This window comes from Ursus arctos, unplaced genomic scaffold (genome assembly GCF_023065955.2).
Source record: "Ursus arctos isolate Adak ecotype North America unplaced genomic scaffold, UrsArc2.0 scaffold_8, whole genome shotgun sequence".
Classification (NCBI taxonomy): Eukaryota; Metazoa; Chordata; class Mammalia; order Carnivora; family Ursidae; genus Ursus; species Ursus arctos.
This window is the reverse complement of record NW_026623100.1, coordinates 79,420,010-79,440,881: the sequence shown is the minus strand read 5'-3', so window position 1 is coordinate 79,440,881 and position 20,872 is coordinate 79,420,010. Positions and strand designations below refer to the sequence as shown.

The 20,872-nt window shown below is 37.4% G+C and overlaps 1 protein-coding gene across 11 annotated transcripts in view; it reads right to left on the bottom strand.

The window, feature by feature from the left end:
- Positions 1-5,867: 5,867 nt before the first annotated feature.
- KIDINS220 (kinase D interacting substrate 220) overlaps positions 5,868-20,872 on the bottom strand; it is a 95,501-nt gene continuing 80,496 nt past the window's right edge. For 4 of the 11 annotated variants that reach the window (XM_057309416.1, XM_026518447.4, XM_048222479.2 and 1 more), the window contains 5 exons: positions 19,201-19,233; positions 14,868-14,999; positions 12,928-13,026; positions 11,699-11,935; positions 5,868-8,891 (listed from right to left, as the gene is read on the bottom strand). In XM_057309416.1, coding sequence (XP_057165399.1) covers positions 7,629-8,891; positions 11,699-11,935; positions 12,928-13,026; positions 14,868-14,999; positions 19,201-19,233 — 1,764 coding nt within the window. In that variant the 3' untranslated portion in view covers positions 5,868-7,628. Of the gene's footprint in view, positions 8,892-11,698; positions 11,936-12,927; positions 13,027-14,867; positions 15,000-19,200; positions 19,234-20,798; positions 20,835-20,872 lie in introns of all 11 variants that reach the window. The other 7 variants (XM_026518477.4, XM_026518463.4, XM_026518471.4 and 4 more) reach the window with 2 other exon arrangements.

The following is a 20,872-nucleotide window of genomic DNA, read 5'->3' as shown; positions in this document are numbered from 1 at the left end:
CAAATCCTATTTTAAAACAATTAGACAATGATGATACAGCAAAGAAAGCTAAAATTAAAATCTATCTTGGAAAATGTAAGAACTGACTCACCCCTAATTAGCTAAAGAACAATAAAGATAAACGTAACGTGAAGAGTGGATGTTCTGGAGCCACACTGCCTGGGCTTGGATCGTGGCTTCACCACTTAGCAGCCGTGTGACCTTGGGAAGTCACTTAATCTCTCTGTCAGTTTCTCATTTGTAAATTGAGAACAATAGTAATTACTTCATGAAGTTATTGTGAAGATTAAATTAGTTAATATGTGTAGAGGTCTTAGAACATTGTCAGGTGCATGTGTGTTCAACAAATGTAAACTATTTTTATTATAATAAATACATAACAATATTTTAAATATCCAAAATGAATACAGGAGGAGTAATAACTGATAACACAAATATTCAGCATAAAATGTTGACTTTCGGAAGTCAGTGCAATATACATCATCACTAGCTCATTGCTATTGTTAAAGGTGTAATCCAGCATGACCATGCAATATATTAAAGTAATATCGTGCTCTATCAATCCAAACAGGACTCCATCAACTGTAGGATGTGTCCTTACTTTAGGAAATGTTAAGGAAAAATGCTGTCGGTTGTCAAGACATTTCAGAAAAGTCAAAACGTGAAAAAATGTGCACCTTGGAACCGAGGAAATACTGGTAGGAAAAAACTGCGAAGTGGACATTAGAGCTAGACTGTAGAAGAGTTCATTTAAAGACAAAATTGTGGACAGGAAGTCCAATTTCCCACTGACTTCTAAGGGCAGGGGCGCTATTTCTCGGACAGGAGTGGTTGCTAACGGGATTTCACGTCTTTGTGAACCAACAGCCCCCGCCCTGGGGCCAGGAGCCTCCCAGCACCAGGCTCTGTCACGTCTCACTACAAGGAAAAGCAACTGAGAGTCACTGTTGCCCCTGTTTCAGGAGGAAGAGATTTCAAAGAATCAATAGCAACAGAGGGAGATTCTGGATGGTCTGAGAGTCTGGATAGAAAAGCATTCTAGGGGAGTTGTGAAACTTCATTTTCCCATTCTTACCTTTCTTAATTCTTCCTGCAGCCTGTTCCACGTCAGAAGTCTGTTAAGATTCTCGGGTGCACAAAAAGAGCCAGTTAATTGGAAACCACCCTGCCCTAAAATCCTTCTTCTAGGTTAGGTGTTCTGATTTTAACAGACTTCCTGACCAGAAGGAAAACTGCATACAAAAGTAAAATTTAAAAGACATGTCAACAAAAAGAAGGAACTGCTGTTAAAGTGGAAAACGAGATGAGTCACGGTGTTTAATCCGCCTTGGGTAATCCACGTCAAGTATCTAAGTAGGAAAGGCTCCTGCATGCTCCCCAGAATGTTTGCTCTTCCTGCAGGGAATGCAGTTCACCTAACACCCCAGGCTCCTCGGCAGCTCAGTGCCCCCACAGGACTCAGGAAGGGCAGTGGGAGGGACATACAGCACCTCCCGGTGTGGCCATGCGCACAGCCGGTGCCCGGTCCTCCACCCTCTCTGCTCTCCTCTGCGTTCACGGAGTGATGGGCCAGAGGACTCTGAAGGCTTGGAGCCTGGTGAAGCCACAGATGAAGGAGCACAGGTCCCCGAGTCTTTATGTCAACTTAGATGACCGTGAACTGTCCCAGGAATAAGAAATAAACTTCAACTGCATTAAGGCAATGAGACTGGGGGGTTGTTAGAGTGGTTAGCCTACCTCACTAAAGAAATTTTCAAGCAACACACAATGGCCCACTCATATATAAAATATTCAGTATAGAATCCCAGAATAACATGCTCATTCTTGGTCAAACTTAGAGTGATCAACCTGAGATAGAGACATGACAGAGAGCAATGAGGGGTGGTCAGTGAAAATAATAACTACTACTACTAGACAAAAGATTGGAAGGCTGAGCTGTAGATAGGGTGAACTTACATACCAGGTTCTCTGAGATGGCCCTGATATCAAAGGTTCTCCTAATAATGATGTATTCCCATGGGGCTCGGAGAAAACATGCTCATGCTAAGTCATACCTGAGAATATTTTCAACGTCCTAAAGTAAAACGTAGAGTGAAGCATTTTAATCTGACTCCACAATTACATTAATTTTGAAGATGGGCATCTCCACAAAGATGGGCATCCCAAACAAAGGGCTTCAAGTGCAGAAGGGGATTACAAACACATCCTGAGGAACACAGGGCCTAGCACTTTAAAAGTGAGAGCGCTTGTCAGAATGGGCTGTGGATATCCTTCCCCGGGAGTTTTTAACAAAGCCTGGTATAAATGTCCTGACAGACTCCCTGAGTCCCAGACAGAAAAGCTTACAGGGGCCAGACAGATAGGAGGGCAGGGATAAAGTGATAGGGAACCGTGGGGGCCTGTAGGGAGTGAGAGCACGAAGCCCCAGTGTTAAGGCATTCCAAGTCGGCATTTTTAAGACAGTGTAGGATCTGTGTGCAGACTCTCCAAGCTTACGGTAGACTTATTCACTCACTTGACAAGTACTGACTCGGGTCCACTGGCTATCTGAAATCCAAGATTTGGTCTAAAAGCTGTCTTGAGGTTCTGTCCCATTCTGCTAAGGAATGCTTTACGGTAAAACAGGATAAATATATGACAACATATTAAAAAAAAAAAAAACCTCGACAAAAAAGAGCGAAAAGAAGTTAAAGGTAGAGGAAGAAAAACACAAAGAACTCAAAAAGAAAATGACTTTTTTAAGAATACAAAGAGTTTAATGTGCATTAACTATAACAATATACAGTCTATGAGTACTCAGAAACATGCTAGCTAAAAACGTGCTAGTGTCGGGAGCTAGAATTTTAAAAATAACAATCTAACTTTTTATCAGATATTTGACCAAGAAGATGCTAGAAGATACGAAATGTCTGGTTATGTGGAGTTCATTGACATGCTTTTTGGTATACATTTGGGCTTTTATCTAGAACTTCATAAACAGAAAACTTCATTAAAACTAATTCAAATTTTACAACTACTAGGAAAGAAAACTGGTAGAGGTGAACAAATCTCTCTTCTCCAGCGACTGGGTAGCAGGATTACTGAGTGGTAGGTAGTATCTTCTTGACCCCCTTAGGTTTGGTGAGGAAGCCGACCGTGAGAAGCTAACCAAATTGTCACGAGAAATGGTCTACGGGCAGGGTACTAAGATCTAGAGCCCTTGTTGCCTTGAAAGAAAACAAGGTAAATATAAGTATAAAATGTATGTTAAAATTAGAAAATGATAATGGGTAATCAAGACGATCTTAGTTATTTCAAACAGCTTCTTAATTTGAATACTACGGAACATGTAATTCTGTATGTCTTAAGAGCAAAAGGTCATTTATTCAAGTTTCAATAATTTGGTTTAATATTTCACATTTTGTTACATCTTGGCAAAACTAAGAAAGGGCTCCTGATGTCAATCACTGGTGTAAATAGCACTACAAAAACCATTGTCAGCCTCAGAAAATTCAGGACTCGGTCAACAAAGGACTGCTGATTACACTCCACAGGCACATTCAGAATACTGTGTGCTCGACAACAATCACACCGCCTTTATCACACAGTATTGTGTAATTCACGTTTCTGCCAACTTTGGTCTGAACTCCAGTGAGATCAAATCATTGACATTTTCATGGACTTTTTAGAGTCATACTACGAAGAGTCTGGAAATAATTGCTCTTCCTTCTCCAGGACCCTTTTATATTCTTATAAATTATTTTCTTAATGCCTCACTGCAACAGGAAATTCAGGGGGGAGCTAATCATACAATCCACCCAAGCCCCATTCAAGAAGTTCTCTGCTCCAAGTTCGAGTCAGGCCAAGTTCAGGAAACCTTTCAGCCACCACAGGGACCTGGGCACAGCCGACTCGGGATGGTGTAAACCAAGACCGCGCTTTACTAGTAATTTTACTTACAAAGCTTTGGTTGTGGAGGTGAGAGTGGTTCATTTCCAGCGACGGTTTTAGATGTTTCTTACTTTGTTTCTTAAAGCAGTAAGAATATAAATTCTCTAACTGGTGAAAATTGTGTCCAACAACCGGCTTAAAACTAGTTGAGTTTGAAAACTAATTTTTTACATACCTTAGTTTAAATTGGATCCTCTGAAGATGTATCTATCTCAAGGGCCACATTTTCTTCCTAGACATGAAAGGGTTTAAAATTATGTAAGATTTTAACTTCTCTTTCTAGTTAATCAGTCTCAACCAAGGATTCTCAACCTTTCTGAAGTGCTGAACCATTAAAAGACCATCCAGTGCAGGCTCACTGTTTTATATAAATTTGTTTTTCAATTAATTTTCGTAATTATGGTCTATGCTTGCAATTATGGGATAGGGAAGGGTAGGAGGCACCACCACCTGGAAATTAAAAATACAATCATTTCAAATAGCCCACCCCCGGCTAGTCACCCCTCACCGGTACCCCCAAGCAAGAAAGTTTCCCCGCCTGCTTCTTCCCTCTGCCAAGTGTCAGCACAGGTCTAGAAGGGCAGGTAGGGAGTAAGGGAGCCTAGATGTTCAGTCTCAAGTGTTTGCCAAAGTTAATTTTATTGCACCTTCCCTTTTACCTGCTTTTCCCTCAATGTCACTCATCCACAGAGTGAAGGGGACGGTGACCTCTAGTTCCCTCTTTTCCAGGTACTTGTGTTGATTTACTCAAGAGTGAGCCAGGAATTCAGGGATTTTTAAACTCTGGGATACTTCTAAATAGGCTGAGAATTCCTGGTATAACCAAAAATTATGTAGTCTTAAAACCTTTTTAGTATTTTAGCCAGAAAAAAGAATTTAATTCCATTCAAACAATATTTTCTAATGGTTAGTATTTGTAAGAAAAAAAAATCATGATTACAAATGTATTTTACTGCAGCACTACAACATGCAAATGATCTTAAGAGTTCTCAAGTTGAGAATTGTAGCAAATAAAATTCTAAAATTACTTGGCTAGGCAATTAGAATTATTGACTGCTATCTAAAACTCACATAAATAAAATATTGCACAAAAACAGATTTTCCCGTCAATTTTGGAAATGTTGGTTCAGTTACGAATGCTTAAATTTCCCAGAACTTGAGAGCTGACCTTACACGTTCAGCACTGTGAAAATTATATCAATTGAGAGATGTCAATAGCTTCCTTCCATTTCCAGTCTCCCCTGAAGGAGGGCTATACTCCTACACACCACTCCACATGTCCAAGGTCAATGACTGGGCTTAATGTTCTGCTACGTAAACAGAACTATCTGTGGCTTCTGATGAAGGCGGAACGGTTCATAAAATATGGTAAAACTCTAAGTGACACAGAATCGAAGCAACTAGCAAGATTAAAGCACCAATTTTCTTTTGAAAGGAAAAAGCAGAGTTTTGTACGTGTGAGGATCAGACTGAGCTATACAGTATAAATAGATAGACACACACGCACACATAGACACACAGATTCAAAGGAATGACGGTATGACTCAATAAGCCATCTGGTCTGTCAATTTCTGTAACAGTATGAGAAGGAAAACTTTTCCATAATGCTCATATAATAACTAAGTCGATATCCTCCCAGGATCTGGACAAGATACTCCTTGCAGCTACAGAAATGCACAGTGGAGAGTTGTGCTGTTGGGCACTAAAGCCGCAGCACAGCACCATTCAGGCATGGGGACCTAGGAGCCATGCTCTCACCAAAGGACTAGTGGGGCAGCTCGGCACACGTCTGCCAGTCGTGTGACTGCTCCATGAACCTGAACATCTTTCACAAACTGTACACACACACAACAAAACAAACACACAAATTACTCTTTTATTTGTAATCAAAATGTGAATCATCATCACTGTAGCGAATAAAAATTCATGAGTCAGAATAACATGCAATTTTTTTTATTGTTTTCTAAATCTATTTGTACACTTAATACTCTAGTATTAACTTCACAAACAGCATAAAGAATGTACGACAATGATAATAAGCTGCATCTACTCACCGGAAAAACAACAAAATATTGCCTCTGAAATAATTACTGATTATACAATATTGTGAACTAAAGCACTATAAATACTAAAATGTTAACATTTCAATATATAATGTCAATAGCATCCTGCCTTTTTTTAATTGGTTAAAAACATTTGTTAAAGTCATGCGAAATAAACACTTTAAGGAAATGTTAGATTATACTCAAAACATCAAGGCAATGAAACCCCAAACAGCAACTATTTAGTGCAATGACTGGTCAACTAAATAATTTATTCAGCGAATTAATAAAAATCTAGTAAGTGAAAACCATCACAAGTGTAACACTAAATTTGGGTAACTGCACATTCTACGATCTCACCATCTACGATCTTATCTGTGACTGAGGATATACTGCCAAAATTAATCCTATATAAATAGGCTATGCTAAAACAATAACAAAAAAATTCAATGCATGATGACAGGGTCCACTTCTAGTCCACTCGATACTTAAATGTGATCATTCTCTTAACCCTACTAACAATAAATGGAGAATCCCACCAGTTTTATCTGCTTTTTACCCTTGCTTTTACATTTTAAAACTTTTTAAAGTATATCCTTTCTTACGGTACCCACCCCCCCCAACCCCAGGGTTAGCATGCTAGCTTTGGAATAGATGAAGTAGACAGATATACTCCACCCTGGTATAGAAGGCAATAATTTAGTTTACCTAATTAAATATTTCCTTGTCATTTGTCAAGTGACACTGACCTTTCTGATGTAATTATTTCCTCATTCTTTTGGTCCATTAATATTTATTAGAGCCTATTATTACCCATGTCTCCCTGATTCTCCCGAGAAAGAATTCATGTTTTTCCCTCTCATTGCTAGGCTAAGAAAAGTTGGGCACACCATTTAAAAGAGTCATAGAAAAGACCAGCGTGGGTTCTCAAGCTGGTGGATGATGCTTACAGCCAGGCCTGGGATTTGGAGGTGAGCTTCCAGGTCCTAGGGAGTTTCTTGGCCCCTCCCCACAGGCCACTCTCCTAGCAGCTCAAAAAGGCCTCTTCACTGGGGCTCTATTTTGAGCACTGTTCATTCATCTTCTTATCAATTTTTAAAGCCCTTATTAAACAATGTGTCTATTATATACAACACTGGGTCTCAATTTATACAGCATTTAGTCTCTGGGCTACTCCATAACCTATAAATTCTTATCTTTTACTCTCTAAGAGCAAAATTTGCTTCTGGCTCATCTAACACCATGTCTTCCTTTGAATATTTGATGAGTGAATGTTGTACAAAAGGGGTCTCTAGCTTTCCATTTTCTTTGGCAAATCACGCCCTTTCTATCTAGTAAGATATTTCTGACCTATCTTTATACTTGGATCTTGTCTCAAAAATTTTTAGGGGGTTGTGTCCCAATGAAAGTTCCAATAACAATAATGAGTTTTTAAGCTTCTAATTACAAAGACAGTGGAGGCTGATTGATCAACCACCCTTTCTTACACTTTCCTCTGTTGTATAGTGAATGTTTCTTTTACCAAAGACCTCCCCATTCATTAATTACTTGTGATTGAAATGTACAAAGATGACATGCATGGATAGATTCACTAAAAAGTCAGGTCAATTCTGTCATAGGGCTATAGTAATACTATTCTGCTTTTGCTTATTTCTCTTAAAGAATGCTTTCTCTTTCCTCTCCAAAGCCTGTACTATCAGAAGAGGCCACTGCGTGGAGCTCTGAAGAATCCTTGGAGAGCCTTGTGTAACTTGAACGTTGGCTTCGCTTATGCGTCATGCTTTTTAGATTTTCATTCTGAATGGCAGTTGGGTTGGAACTGGAACCAGGCCTCAGCATGACTTGGGAAGTCTCCCTCATTCCTTCCATTTCATCAAAATTCTGATTGGATCTGTTAGCTGGTGCACTGTTGTTGTTCAGAGTCACAGTGCTGGGTGTTCGATTCAGGTTGTAGGCTTTCTGACATGCCGGCCAGTTTTCTTCAGGACTACTGGCTATCAGGCTACATTCGGAAGGGCTTTTCTTGTCTTCGGAACAAATGGACATCCGAGCTATAATTGGATCTTGCAGGCCACTCAAGCTATGTGGTATTCCCCGTTTTCCACTGTGGCTATCATCTTCAAGCTCAATGAGATTTGCCTTTTCAAGCTGGGAGTCATCAGCCCCCTCATTGTGAAGAGAGTGATTGGGAGAACTTTCGCTGGATCTCACTCCTGAATCAGATGAGTCCTTTTTGTCAAGGAGGGCATCTGACAAATATTCTTTTGCTTTAATGAAGGTTCTAATTGGCTCAGCACTGTGTTCTGGAGACTTTGATATTCTCTCTACTTTCCCTTCAACTTTCTTATCTTTATCATCTTTGAGCAGAGGAGTATTATCCGATTCTTCTGTCCCAGATTCATCCTCATCACTTGGAAGTTTTTGATAGCGCAGTCCACCTCCCTTAAGCTTCAAATCTGTCTGGAAGAGGCTCGACCTTTCTGAGGACTTCTTGCCTGGGAGAAGCTTACTGCCTGACTGATCAGATTTCTCATCTTCTTCAGTAATAGGATCCAGGGGTGAGGCATCATTAGTGGAAACCCCTGATGAAGAATAATCTATAACATCTCCCCTCTTCATTAAAAATGACTTCCTTCCATCATCTTGCTTTGGTTCACTATCCTTCCCTTTCTCTGGTTCTAGATTAGAATGAATGGAGCCCCCTGATGAACTCTGACCCATATAGTATGTGCTGTGTGGAGAAGATCTGCCACTAATTGTTGTGGAACCTGTGCCCCCTTCTAACTGGGACATCTGAGCAATATATTCTCTATAGGCATCTCTATACTCGGCCTGCACCTTATCAGTAAGCTTTGAAATTTCAATACTGGAATCCTGGGAATTGAGACTCGAAAGACTTGGGGTTCTGCGAGTTTGTGACTGTGAAGACAGAAAAAAATAAATTTAAGAATTCGAATAAGCAAAAAAAAAAAAAGGCATAATAAATATCAACTTAGGAAATATATATGTACACTCAGAATTTTTAAAGTCCTCAAAATACCAAATTCTTTTAAAAGAATTCTACATAACACAGTTTAATAAAAGCTGTGAACTTATGGATAATTTTACTGTTATTAGAAAGCTTTATATCAATTTTAATAAAGTTAGTTTATTATTAATATTTAAAAGTATAATTAAAGATTGTATTAACAAATAATCTTAGCACCTATTTTTACAACTTCGAACTTTTAGCTTTTATTTAAGGCAAAAGTCATCTTTGTTGATAAAATATAAAAATTCCTCTTAGCAAAGACAAAGAAGATTAGAGTTAAGATATATCTCAAAAACAAAATACTCAAGTCTTCAATGTATGTTAAAAAGAACTTTCTCTGATGAGCACTGGTTATTATATGAAAGTGCTGAGTCACTATGTTGTACACCTGAAACTAATATAACACTGTATGCTAACTGGCATTTAAAAAAAAAAAAATTAGGGGCGCCTGGGTGGCACAGCGGTTAAGCTTCTGCCTTCGGCTCAGGGCGTGATCCCGGCGTTATGGGATCGAGCCCCACGTCAGGCTCTTCCGCTATGAGCCTGCTTCTTCCTCTCCCACTCCCCCTGCTTGTGTTCCCTCTCTCGCTGGCTGTCTCTATCTCTGTCAAATAAATAAATAAAATCTTTAAAAAAATAAAAATAAAAAAAAAATAAAAATAAAAAAAAATTAAATAGAAAAAAAATAATTATTCACTAAATATCCTTGAAATTGAAAAAAAGGGGAACCTTTCTCAACTTGTACAACATAAGTTTCTGTCAAATTTCAATTAAGTAAGAAAATGTATTCTAAATACTAATAATAATCATTTAAAAGGAATGAAGTATAGAATGCAATAGAAAAGACAAATGGAAGCCATGAGGCCAACAGTCAGGTCCTAGTAAACAGAGAAATGAAGTGTTTTTAAAAGTTTGATTTTCAATGTGAAGTTTTAGGATTAGAATTGCTTTAGATCTCAGAAAAGCTGATAAAGGAGGAAAGAATACAGATAAGGAAAAAGAGGAGGGAAATGGAAGAAAAAGAACCAAGGAAGGCTAAGAATGGATAAGAGTAAAGGCTGAAGCAAAGAAGCAGAAAATAAGGCCAAGAGTCTTCCTCCCACAGGGAGAAAACAATTCATCTCCTTGAGAAGGTCCCCTGCAAGTGGAGTCAGACTGTACAGAGAGCGCCATCTCCGCTCTCAGATGCAGCGTGTACACACCACTTCGGGGACCCAGGAGGTCTAAACGATTCTCATCAGGGCGTCACAGGACAAATACCAGTGCCTCTCACTCTTGTTCCCACCAGCACGTCCAGTGGGGCTGCCAGAGGCTCCACGATGTGTGAGGTCCCAAGAGATTTAATGGAGAAGCAGATATGGGGTAGGGGGGGGGCCTGGTTGGCTTCTATTGAGCCAGGCATCAAAGAGATTTGCAAAGCAATGCCATTTTCACTAAAGTTTGTCTTGTTTTGGAAGATACTGCCATTTCACATAAAAATGTTACTTACGTTAACACATAAGTGGTTTATTTTTAAATAAATTAATAAGTATTTCTAAAGTTTCTCAGTTTTTATTTCTAATGTAATATACAGATGTAACTTACATAAACAAAAGCTCTGTGGGGTCTTCAATCATTTTTAAAAGTGCAAGGGGACTCTGAGATTACAAGACCGTTGGAGAGCTACTGCATGAACGGGAAGGCTAGGCGTTCCCAGGTCACGGGAGGAAATACCGAGTGTGGAAAAGCAGAGAAGGAGGATTTCTTATGGAATGCTAAAAGGAATCCCAGGGGAAAGAAAGGAAGCATTGCTGCAGAAACACAGGGACAAAAGGGTCAAGTGTGAACTTATCTTCTCATAAAAGAAGGGAATTTTTATCTCAGTCAGTACCCAATTATAAAATAGTCTCCCAACATAAAGAAAAAAGTACCTGGCAATATAAAAAGATAATGACAACAAAAAATGTTTTTAGTACCAAGCCAAACCAAACTGCCTTAAAAATGGTAGACCTACCAGGTGCTGCTTTTCCTCAATACTGCTCTCTGTCAGCACAGTTTCTCCGTAGCTACTTACTGCGTTTCCTCCCTGGCTTGTCTCCTCTCTTTTCTGCATCCTACTCTGTTTGTCCCTAGTTTATTTTTCTTATGCTCTCCTTACTCCTTCTCATGTGTCTCTCACTTTCCACTTTATTCCTGATCCTCCCCCGGCTCCTATCTGCTAAGAACATCCAAAGAAGAAACTCACCCATACCTGATATCAGAAAACAGAAAGAAAAAGAATAACCAAGAATACTGGCTATAGGTACTGAAAACCAGATTATGCTGCTCAAAGGGATAATATATGACAAGTTTCTAATATAGATGTATCTTAGCCACTGATGAATGAACTTAACAAGAAAATAGCAAGTGAAGCCTGAACTCTGCTAACCAGCCTAACCAAAGCAGCCCCGTTCCCATCTCCTCTCTGTACCATTACCCTAGTTTATTGTTTTGACAGTTCTTGCCAATTTCCAAAATGATCTTTTTTTCTTTGTTTTACTCACTGTCCTCTTCAGAAAAATACAGTTCCTTAAGAATAGGGAGCCCTCTGCCTTGTTCACTGAAGTACTCATTAAGTACCTTCCGAGTGACTACATAAATGCACCAACATATTCTCAGTGAATTAAAACCACCCTACTTCTCTTCAGTAATATGAAAAATGACATTTAATAAATACCTGCCAACTTAGATTACTGTGACGTGGGGCACCTTCATCTAGGCCAAGTGTATTCAGTTCTTCAAAGCTGAAGTTCAGTGTGTAGGGAGTTTGATTGGAAAGCTCAGTATGAGGCAATTCGTTGTGTGAAGGGCGATGAGCAGATTCACCATGAGGAACTGGGCCACTGTTGTTTTCACTAAGTAAACGTGGGTCTTCAGGGACCACTTGGTTTTCTGCATTTCTCATTTCTAGTACCTTAATAGAAGAAAAAAAAAATAACATTAACATCCACACTGAGAAATCACATTTTACAAGCTTTAGAAATGATTTTTTAAAAATAAAACATTATAAAGTTATTATAATGTAAATGAAAAAGCAGACTTCTTGTAGTTTCTAATGAACCTGAAATGTATCTGCTTATCTTTCAATTATACTAAAAGAAGTAATGGCAAAACCATCATATAATTTGACCATTATGTTATCATTACTTTAGCTTAAAATTTAACTGGAAAACAAAACAGAATGCAACTGTAGTGTGTCAAAGAGAAACAGAGCTGGACAGTAGCTAATGTGGTGAAAGCAGATTCTAATCAATGCGATGGGGGAAAAGAGACCTCAGGATAGAACTGGCCTCAATCCAGAAAGCAGCATGGATGAGAGGGCATTCATAGCAAGCAGTGGGGTGGGCGTCAGTGGGTAGAAAACTGCTAAGAGGAAACGTCAAGGTTAAGGGGGAGTTCTGGCTGAACCAACTTTACAGGATTCTCGCTGAAGGCAGGCCAGGGTGATCAGATATCATCTGCAGGGTGGTGGGGAATGAGGAGTTTGACTGGGGACCAAGGATGATCCGACAGTGAGGGAGGGAATTGTTTCTAAACTGACTTAACATGATCCTTGCTAAAACTGGGCAATGCAGGCCTGACAAAGACAGACCCCAAAGTCGAGGCCTAGAGGCTCAGGAAGCCTGACTAGAGGCAGTTCAAAGAGAAAGCCTTCATCAGTGAAAGCATGGAGAATCGGCAGGTCACCTCTTCCCCAAATTGCCAAATGAAATGCCCAAAGACAAAGGTTGCCACGTGCTGCTGTGTATATTCTGCGTAACATAATATACAAGGGTTGTACTTAAGTGTAAAATGCCGTTTTTACATGTTTTTTAAAAATACAGAAAAATAGCAGTTTGGATCAGTAATGATTAGCACTTGCTTATACAATATTGTAAATAATTCTATAAATATAAAACATCTTACTGTGCTTCTAAAAAGATGCCAGTCCCCAAAATTCATGCTCATCTCTTTCTTCAGTTCATCAATGTTACACTGAGCTAACACACGGCCGTTTATGTTTGCCTAAATAAAAATAAATGCATGTATAAAGACAAAATAGGAGATATCTGAATTATTGGTGATTAAAAAGCACATTTATATGTAGTACTAAGAATGTCATTACAGACTAGGAAATACTGACCTACACAAGGTTATTACCCTATGTGATAATACAGTAAGCAAACTGACTTTGAACACCAGCCACTCGGGATTTTTCCAAGTGCCTTAAGCACACAAGTAAAACAAATCACTCTTCAGGGACCAACCCAAGAGCTAACCCTCCCAACTACTTCCAAAACTACCTACACCCCGTCATGAGCAATAAACAAAACCGTTAGTTTTTCTCCTCTAATCTCATAAAATATGAACACGAATGCAGCTCCTGGGAGGGGACAAAGGCATCTGTCCTTTTAAGTATGTCAGTCACAAAGTTTTAAGTGAAGTAAGCTCTGACATGTTTATCAGTTATATTAGATAACTTCAGCCATAAAGAATGTCCACCCACTAATTTCCCAATTTATTAAATTCACCAAAAATGACTGTATCACTATTGGGTCTCTGTAATTCTAATTTCCGCCAAAGAAGTACAGATGGAATTTTCTTTATTAATAATAGGTGGCTTGCTGATTTTACAAAATACAAAACCTGGCTTTATTAACTGTGGTAAAATGATGGAATACTTGTGTTTAAAACTGATGGGATGTTCAGTCTCCAGGTTCATTCTGAAGACACGAGTGTACACAGCAGGCCTGTGACAGAGGCCCTGCTGCAGAAATGCAAGGCAGTTCGCCACACTTAAGAGACCAGGCGCTAAGATGGGCCTCGAAAGCCAGGGCTGCCAGTACAGCTGAGTGGGAAGAAGATGCTGTCATAATGGAAACAAAACTGCCAAGGATTCAAGCTGGAGGCTTCACCCTCTCCTGACACCCCAAGCTGCCTGGAGGAGTCAAGTTTGCACCTCGGAAAGGCAGTTCTTGGTGGTTTTGCAAAACAGGGATTAGCGCTAACCAGATCTGTAAGGAAACTGACATAAACATAGTTTATGTTTCCTGAACACAGGTCAAGATTAGTAAAATGGTATCTATACATGCTCATAATGCTTTACAAAACTTTTTAGATCCATTCTTTAAAGTATGTAAACATTAGAGGCTTGTTATTAATGTTTACTTTACTGTAGTTCTCTGCTAGGAAAAGCATAAAAAGCATATTTAGGAGAAATATCTACTATAACAGGGACACAGCCTTGTATAATATGAGAAGCCTTCCCTGAATCCCAGGCATCACTGTCCAACTTCGTGGTAGCTACTAGAACAGTAAGAACAGGACCTAGGAAGAAATAAACTCCTCAAATGTGTTCGTCTTGCAAACCAAACCTATGAGGTTCATCAAATGGGCATGCTCATAAGTCCTATTAAGACATGAAAGTAACAGTTTGGGGGAAAAGAAGTGTGGTTTACTCTGATAATTATGAAGTCACAAATAAATAATACAATCAAAGAAAATAACACATAAAAAGCCTTCAAGTGTTCTATGCTGCGTACTGGAGACATGAGTTATTGCTTCTCTAACTGCGAAGCTCTGTAGAGCTTTGTGCTTCTCATCAAGGCATTTCTACCTAATAGGTCATTTAAAAAATAACATTGTAATACAGCTACTTTATTTTCTTTTATCCATTTATAAACTAAGGAATAACAGGGCAATTTTAGGATACAAAATAATAAGAATCATATTTCCACTTGGAGCTTTCCTATTTCAACAGAGAATCCATCTTTGAGAAGCTAAAAACAGAGTGTTCATTGTCCACGGAGCCCCATCTCCCATGCCCTCAGTCCTGCTTCCAGTCGGGAGGTAAACGTGTACCTCACCTTTTTGATGGTTGCACAATACTGAGGCAGCATACTCTGGTCCAGCCCTTCTATTTGTTTCAGTTTCTCGCACACTGCATCCACATTCATTGAATTCAGTGATATCATTGCTCCTGAGGCTGGGCCTGACCCCTAGACGAGCCATGGAAAAACACATGTGTGAATATCATTTAATGCCAGATGTACGCAGCACATGACAGAGAAACACTCATGGAGTTGCACTGTGAAGTACTCTGATTAATAACAAATTGTCAAACTAAAGTTAAAAACAGCAAATGTGTGTAGTATGGGAAATGCCATAGAGAATAGACTAAGCTACTGGTTTACTTTAATGAGTAGCTTGTATTATAGCAAATACAGCCTGATCACAACAACTTTTCTAAGAAAAGACGAAACATTCTATGAATCAAGCATAGGCTAACTTCTCAAATGTTTACAGCCTGACCATGGAAGAGTAGGGTGCAGCCCTTAAGGAAGGGTTTAAAAAAAGAAAAGGAACAAAGAGGGGAAAATCACTGATGCCTATATTATAAAAATACAAAATGTAAAAATGAAAAAATCTATGAAATAATTTTTTAAATGCCTAAACAGCTTTAACTGTCTCTACATACTACCTTAATAATCTATGACAGCTAAAGTTTTCAGATCTTGATCATATTTCATATCCAAGGAATTTAAAACTTCCCTTTCAGAATCTATACAATAAGCATATAAATATAAAACAACAATATTATTTCTTAACACATGTAAAAGTAAATACAATCCATTAAAATTTGGTCTCATTTAAAAGAAAAATCACAATGACAAATAATCTAGTATTTACTTAGAAGAAAAAAGTTTTCTGAATGTGATGACATACTAAAAACGTATTTCCCCTGTGGTCCATTATATATAGATTGCCTCAATTACAGATGCGGACACTGAAGTCTAAAGAGGTTAAGTTTTGGTTTCAAAGTCACAGAATAAATAGCTGGTTAGTAGAAGATCTGGGCCAGAAACCTAACTTATCAGGTCTTAACAACTTCTTACTTTCCTTTTTGAAAAGTTTAAAGAAACTATAACCACAATGGAGAGAAGACAAACCAACCAGTATAGCAGATAAAGACAACATTCTAAATGATCTGCCCTGTTTGCCATTCAATCTAATCTTAAAATAAGTAAAATGTATCCTATCCTCAAGGATGTGTAAATTTATATTTTCTATCTTTTACCATTATCAGGACAAAAGTACACTATAACACAGCCAAAAGGGCCTAGTAGCCAGTTGTTAAACTTTATTTGTAATGTGAAAGCATAAATGATATGGTCTTGTGAACTGTTAAGTAAATAAATACACAAATAGCATATACACAGCGTACATCTATATTACATATAAATACAACCAGGGAATGAGACCATATTGAACAGGGAGTTGGAGTATTAATTTTATGACAGGGAGTCTCAGCAAGTTAACAAGTATGAGACGGGCCCATAAAAGTTTTGAAATTAATGACTTGGAATATCCTGTACCAAACACGTTTATTCATAGTTTGTTTTATAAAAATTTTAAATATGTCATATATTATATGGTCCGAGGTATAATGCTTCAAAAATACTAACAGCAAAACACTAGTATTTACATAATTTAGTTTTCATGTGTCTATACATAGCTTGATTTTCTGCCTGAATGAGTATAGCCAATATTCAAAGTATAATTCCCCGGTATCTACAAAGGAAATTTAAAATCCTTTGTATGAATTTTTAATAACCATACTTGTTTTATCTTCCTTTCCTTTTAAACAGCTTTACTGAGTTATAATTCACATACCCTACAATTTTCCCTTTTAAAGTGTATGATTCAATGGTTTTTAGTATATTTGCATAGTTGTAAAACCATCACCACGATTCGTTTTACGACATTTTCACGTCCCTAAAATGTGAAAATAACTGTATTTCATTAGCTGTATCCATTAGCAGTCATTCTCCATCCCTCCAACAACCATTCCCAGCTCCTGTCAACCAGGAATCTTTCTGCCTCCAGATCTCCCTATTTTGGCCATTTTATATAAATGGAGCCATACAACATGTGACCTTTTCTGTCTGGCTTCCTTCACTTAGGATAATGTCAAGGTTCATTCATGTGATAGCATGTACTAGCACTTCATTCTTTTTTATTGCTGAATAATATTTATCTTTTAAATTAGCTTTAATACTGTCTTCCAAATATTCTTATTCCTCAACCTGTCTCTTCTCTCTAGATACATTTCTACTTTAGATATTCTTGGTTCAAAAATAACAAATGAATAGTATGATCACCAAAATAAATAATTATCATACTGGATTTTAACTTATTCTATATAGAATGAGTCCATACTATATAAAGAAATAATTGAATAAGTGAAAATAAATATTTGAATAAATGATTGGGGAATAAAAGACAGCTTTTCCTTATAGAGTTGGATTAATAAATATGGAAGGAAACAGAAAATTACCATTAAGAAAACACCACAGTAATAGTGGTTGTACGTAAGATACATCAATGCATACTAAAATTAATGCGCAAAAGTATAAGCAGAAACAGGTTATTTGCAGAATGTCAAAGTATCTCTCCTAAGATGTTTATTCATTACGAAGGAAAAAACAAAACTTCACAGTGTAGAAATCTGGCAGATGCCACCTTAACCAAATGATTAAGGTTAGTACCACCAACAGTTAAGACTACAGCCCAGCACAAACCCTCTAATAGGATGCACTGAGAAGGGGATCGCATCATTCCTGTGGGTCTCTTACCAGAGATATATAACCTCCAAAAGACAAACCCACGTAGAGGGAATGGTCTGCAAAATACCTGACCAGTATTCTTCAAAAGTGGTAATTAAGGTCATAGAAGACAAGGAAGGACAAAAGAATTGTCATGGACCAGAGAACTCTAAGAAGTAATTAGCAAACAGATTGGATCTTGGATCAGAAAAATGACATTAGTGAAAAAACTGGTGAAATTCAAGTAAAGTCTATAGTTAATCAACAGAATTGCACCACTTTAATTTCTGCTCTTGAACAGTATACTACAGTTATGAAAGATGTTAACATTAAGGGAATCCTATTTTTGTACCTTTTCTTTAAGTCTAAAATTATTTTAAAGTAAAAAAGTTTTTTTTTTAATCCCCAAAAAACTCTATTTCTGACTGCGCTAAAAAGGAAAAGTATAATAGACACGGAACAAATTAATTCTGCCAGCTTAGGGGGAAATGTAAACTTTTAGAGTATTTTCTTTCCACCGGGAACCTGGGAACTCAGCAACAGAGACCTGCTGATAGATACTACTCTTGTCCTTTGAAAGGGAAAGCTCTATAAAATTTTACTTTTATGAGTCTTTAAAACTTGCACTTTATCAGTTATTTTAAAACATAATTTCTCAAAAAGCCCCCACAATTTATCATTGGGGATTATGCAGAAAATATATATTCCCTGAATGACTTTTAGAAGCTTTATAAGAAAAGACAGACACACACATGAACATACGATCCCTCTAATTCCATCAAAGTTATATAGTCTGACTCTTGATTAGATTTGATTAGGGCCTTATCAAGATAAAGAGTAAATTATCAATAAATTAAGATATGTTATAATATGCTTCTTTGAGTAGGAGAAATGGTAACTATCTGCCAGGTCTTTTCTAAAGTAATCACATATAATTATTTTGAAACCAAATCAATCTTAGTAACCAAAATAATGATTTTTGGGTGGAAATCTCATCAAAGGAAGGAGAAAGAGTACAAAAGTGATAAGGAAAAAGCATACTTAATAATTCACCAGGTAAATTAATAGAAAACTAATTATATTACTTTGACAAACCAAAGGATGGTAATACTTCCAAGTTTATCATGCATTCTTACTTGAAATATACCTGCTGTAAGTCTAGAACAGATCATTTCAGCAAATATCACAATTTATTTTTTAAAAATTTCTAATGCAGATATTTGAATACAGAAGATGTTAGTTTGTTTAAACGGTTAAATATAAACTTCAAAATGCACACAAATCAGAATTTCTTCAGGGAAAATCAAAGATAACAAAACAGACTAGAATTACCTTTATGTAACTGTATTGTTTTATATTGTAAGTAGATTAAAACTACAGTCTGAAACATTATCATTTTAGTAAATTCATTAAACGAGCTCAGAACTGATTAGCCAGAATGAGTGCCATGCAAAGGTTGAAAGCAGCTATTAAAATAAACCCAAGGCACTGAAATAAGCACAGATTTATCAACAGCCCAGCGTGAAAGTGCCAATGATTGCTTCTAATAGTCTAATAAGAAAAGTGAGTAAGATTTCACCGGAAGTTTCTGTACCTGTCTTTGTTTGTTAAACCCAGAGTCACACGGCTTTAAGGAAGGAATAAAACAGAATGAAGGACACGAGCTTAAGTAAAACATCAAACAGGCACATATAATAAACACAGGCAGCACGCTTGTCATTCCTCAGACGTTCCATAACTTTGAACACACCATCTCTGCAGCAGCACGAAGCAAGGAATGCTCACGTGTGCACGCGCACGCACACACCCACCCACCGACCCCCGCCCACACACAGTAGTTTAATGTCATTAACACGTGCTTGGTAACTTTGTAATGTACTCTCAAAATTCATAGTCTTCCCATTAAATGAATGGAATCACTGGTCATACATTCAACAAGAAAACTGGGTAAATAAAACTTGCTCTGAAAAGTCAGTATTCCTACCACATACCAATGTAAAATTAGTACTTACATATTCTGATTAAAACACTACAACTAAAGTAAACCAACTTAATAAGACTTAAGCACTTGGAATTCACATGATGACTTCATAAAATGAAATATTATCCAATCACACTATACTTAACGGTGAGAAATACACTTTTCAAACTTGGGTTTTGTTTCCTTGGGCATCTGGCACATGATAGACGCACTAAAACACCATCTGAAAAGAAAGGCCTTAACAGCCTTACAGCTTTATGCTGTAATGGTGAAAAATATCTGAATGCCACGTTAACGTAACTGTCTTAGTGATATAGAACTTCTAAAACTCCCATTCAAAGCAGATGCCACTGCTGTTATTTATTTTTCTGTACCCATCAGGTTGGTGGCAAAAATTGTTAAATAGTTAAAATAATCTACAGATGACTGACAATACTGATTCAAAGTTAATTTCCAGCATTATTTTAATAAAGGCCAGGGCTTTCCTAGACTAATGTCAGATGTTCTCCTTTTGACCTACTTAATATTTGCAATACCTAATGGAAACCTTTCTTTCTAATTTACATACCAACCTTTTAAATGGGATTTTCAGAAAGTTACTATGTATCTATGTATTTATCTATATATCTGTGAAGACTTGGAAAAAAACATTAAAAAGAAGTCCTAATGAAATTATAGCTTAGTCTAAGATACCCAAAACATAAAAGAAAGCTATTGCTAACCTGGCTGGAAAATATAACTTATTCTTCAAATTACATGAGAAATAATAATGAGGTCAAGTTGACAGATGAGGCTTAACCTACTTAAGGGCAATCTTAAAACAAAAAACAGAAGTACTAAAAACTGCAATGAATGTGATTTTGTTATTTTTTAACTTCTAATTGTACCCTAGTATCTCAGTGATCTCATTACTGCAGTATATTTCGGTGGAAATCATCAATTTTGTGGCAGTTTATTAATCGCTTAGGGAAAAAGTTTTCTTAAGTTTAAGCCTGGCACGAAGACTTTCAAGCCCAAAGTGAATACAATTTTTCACTATATTATTAAAGTAAAAATAAGTGAATACTTTTCCATACTGTTTAAAAATGCACTTCTAATATACTTTAGAAAGTGTGAAAGACCCTGAGAAAAGCCACTGAGAGGTGGCAGTGAGTACCTGTCTGGATCCTACACTCTAACTAAACAAAACCTAAAGCAAACCCATTCCTTACCCAAGGCATCTTTAACTTTCTCGTCCAATTCTGCTCCTGAACAATGAGAGACAGCTTGATTTGGACATACATTT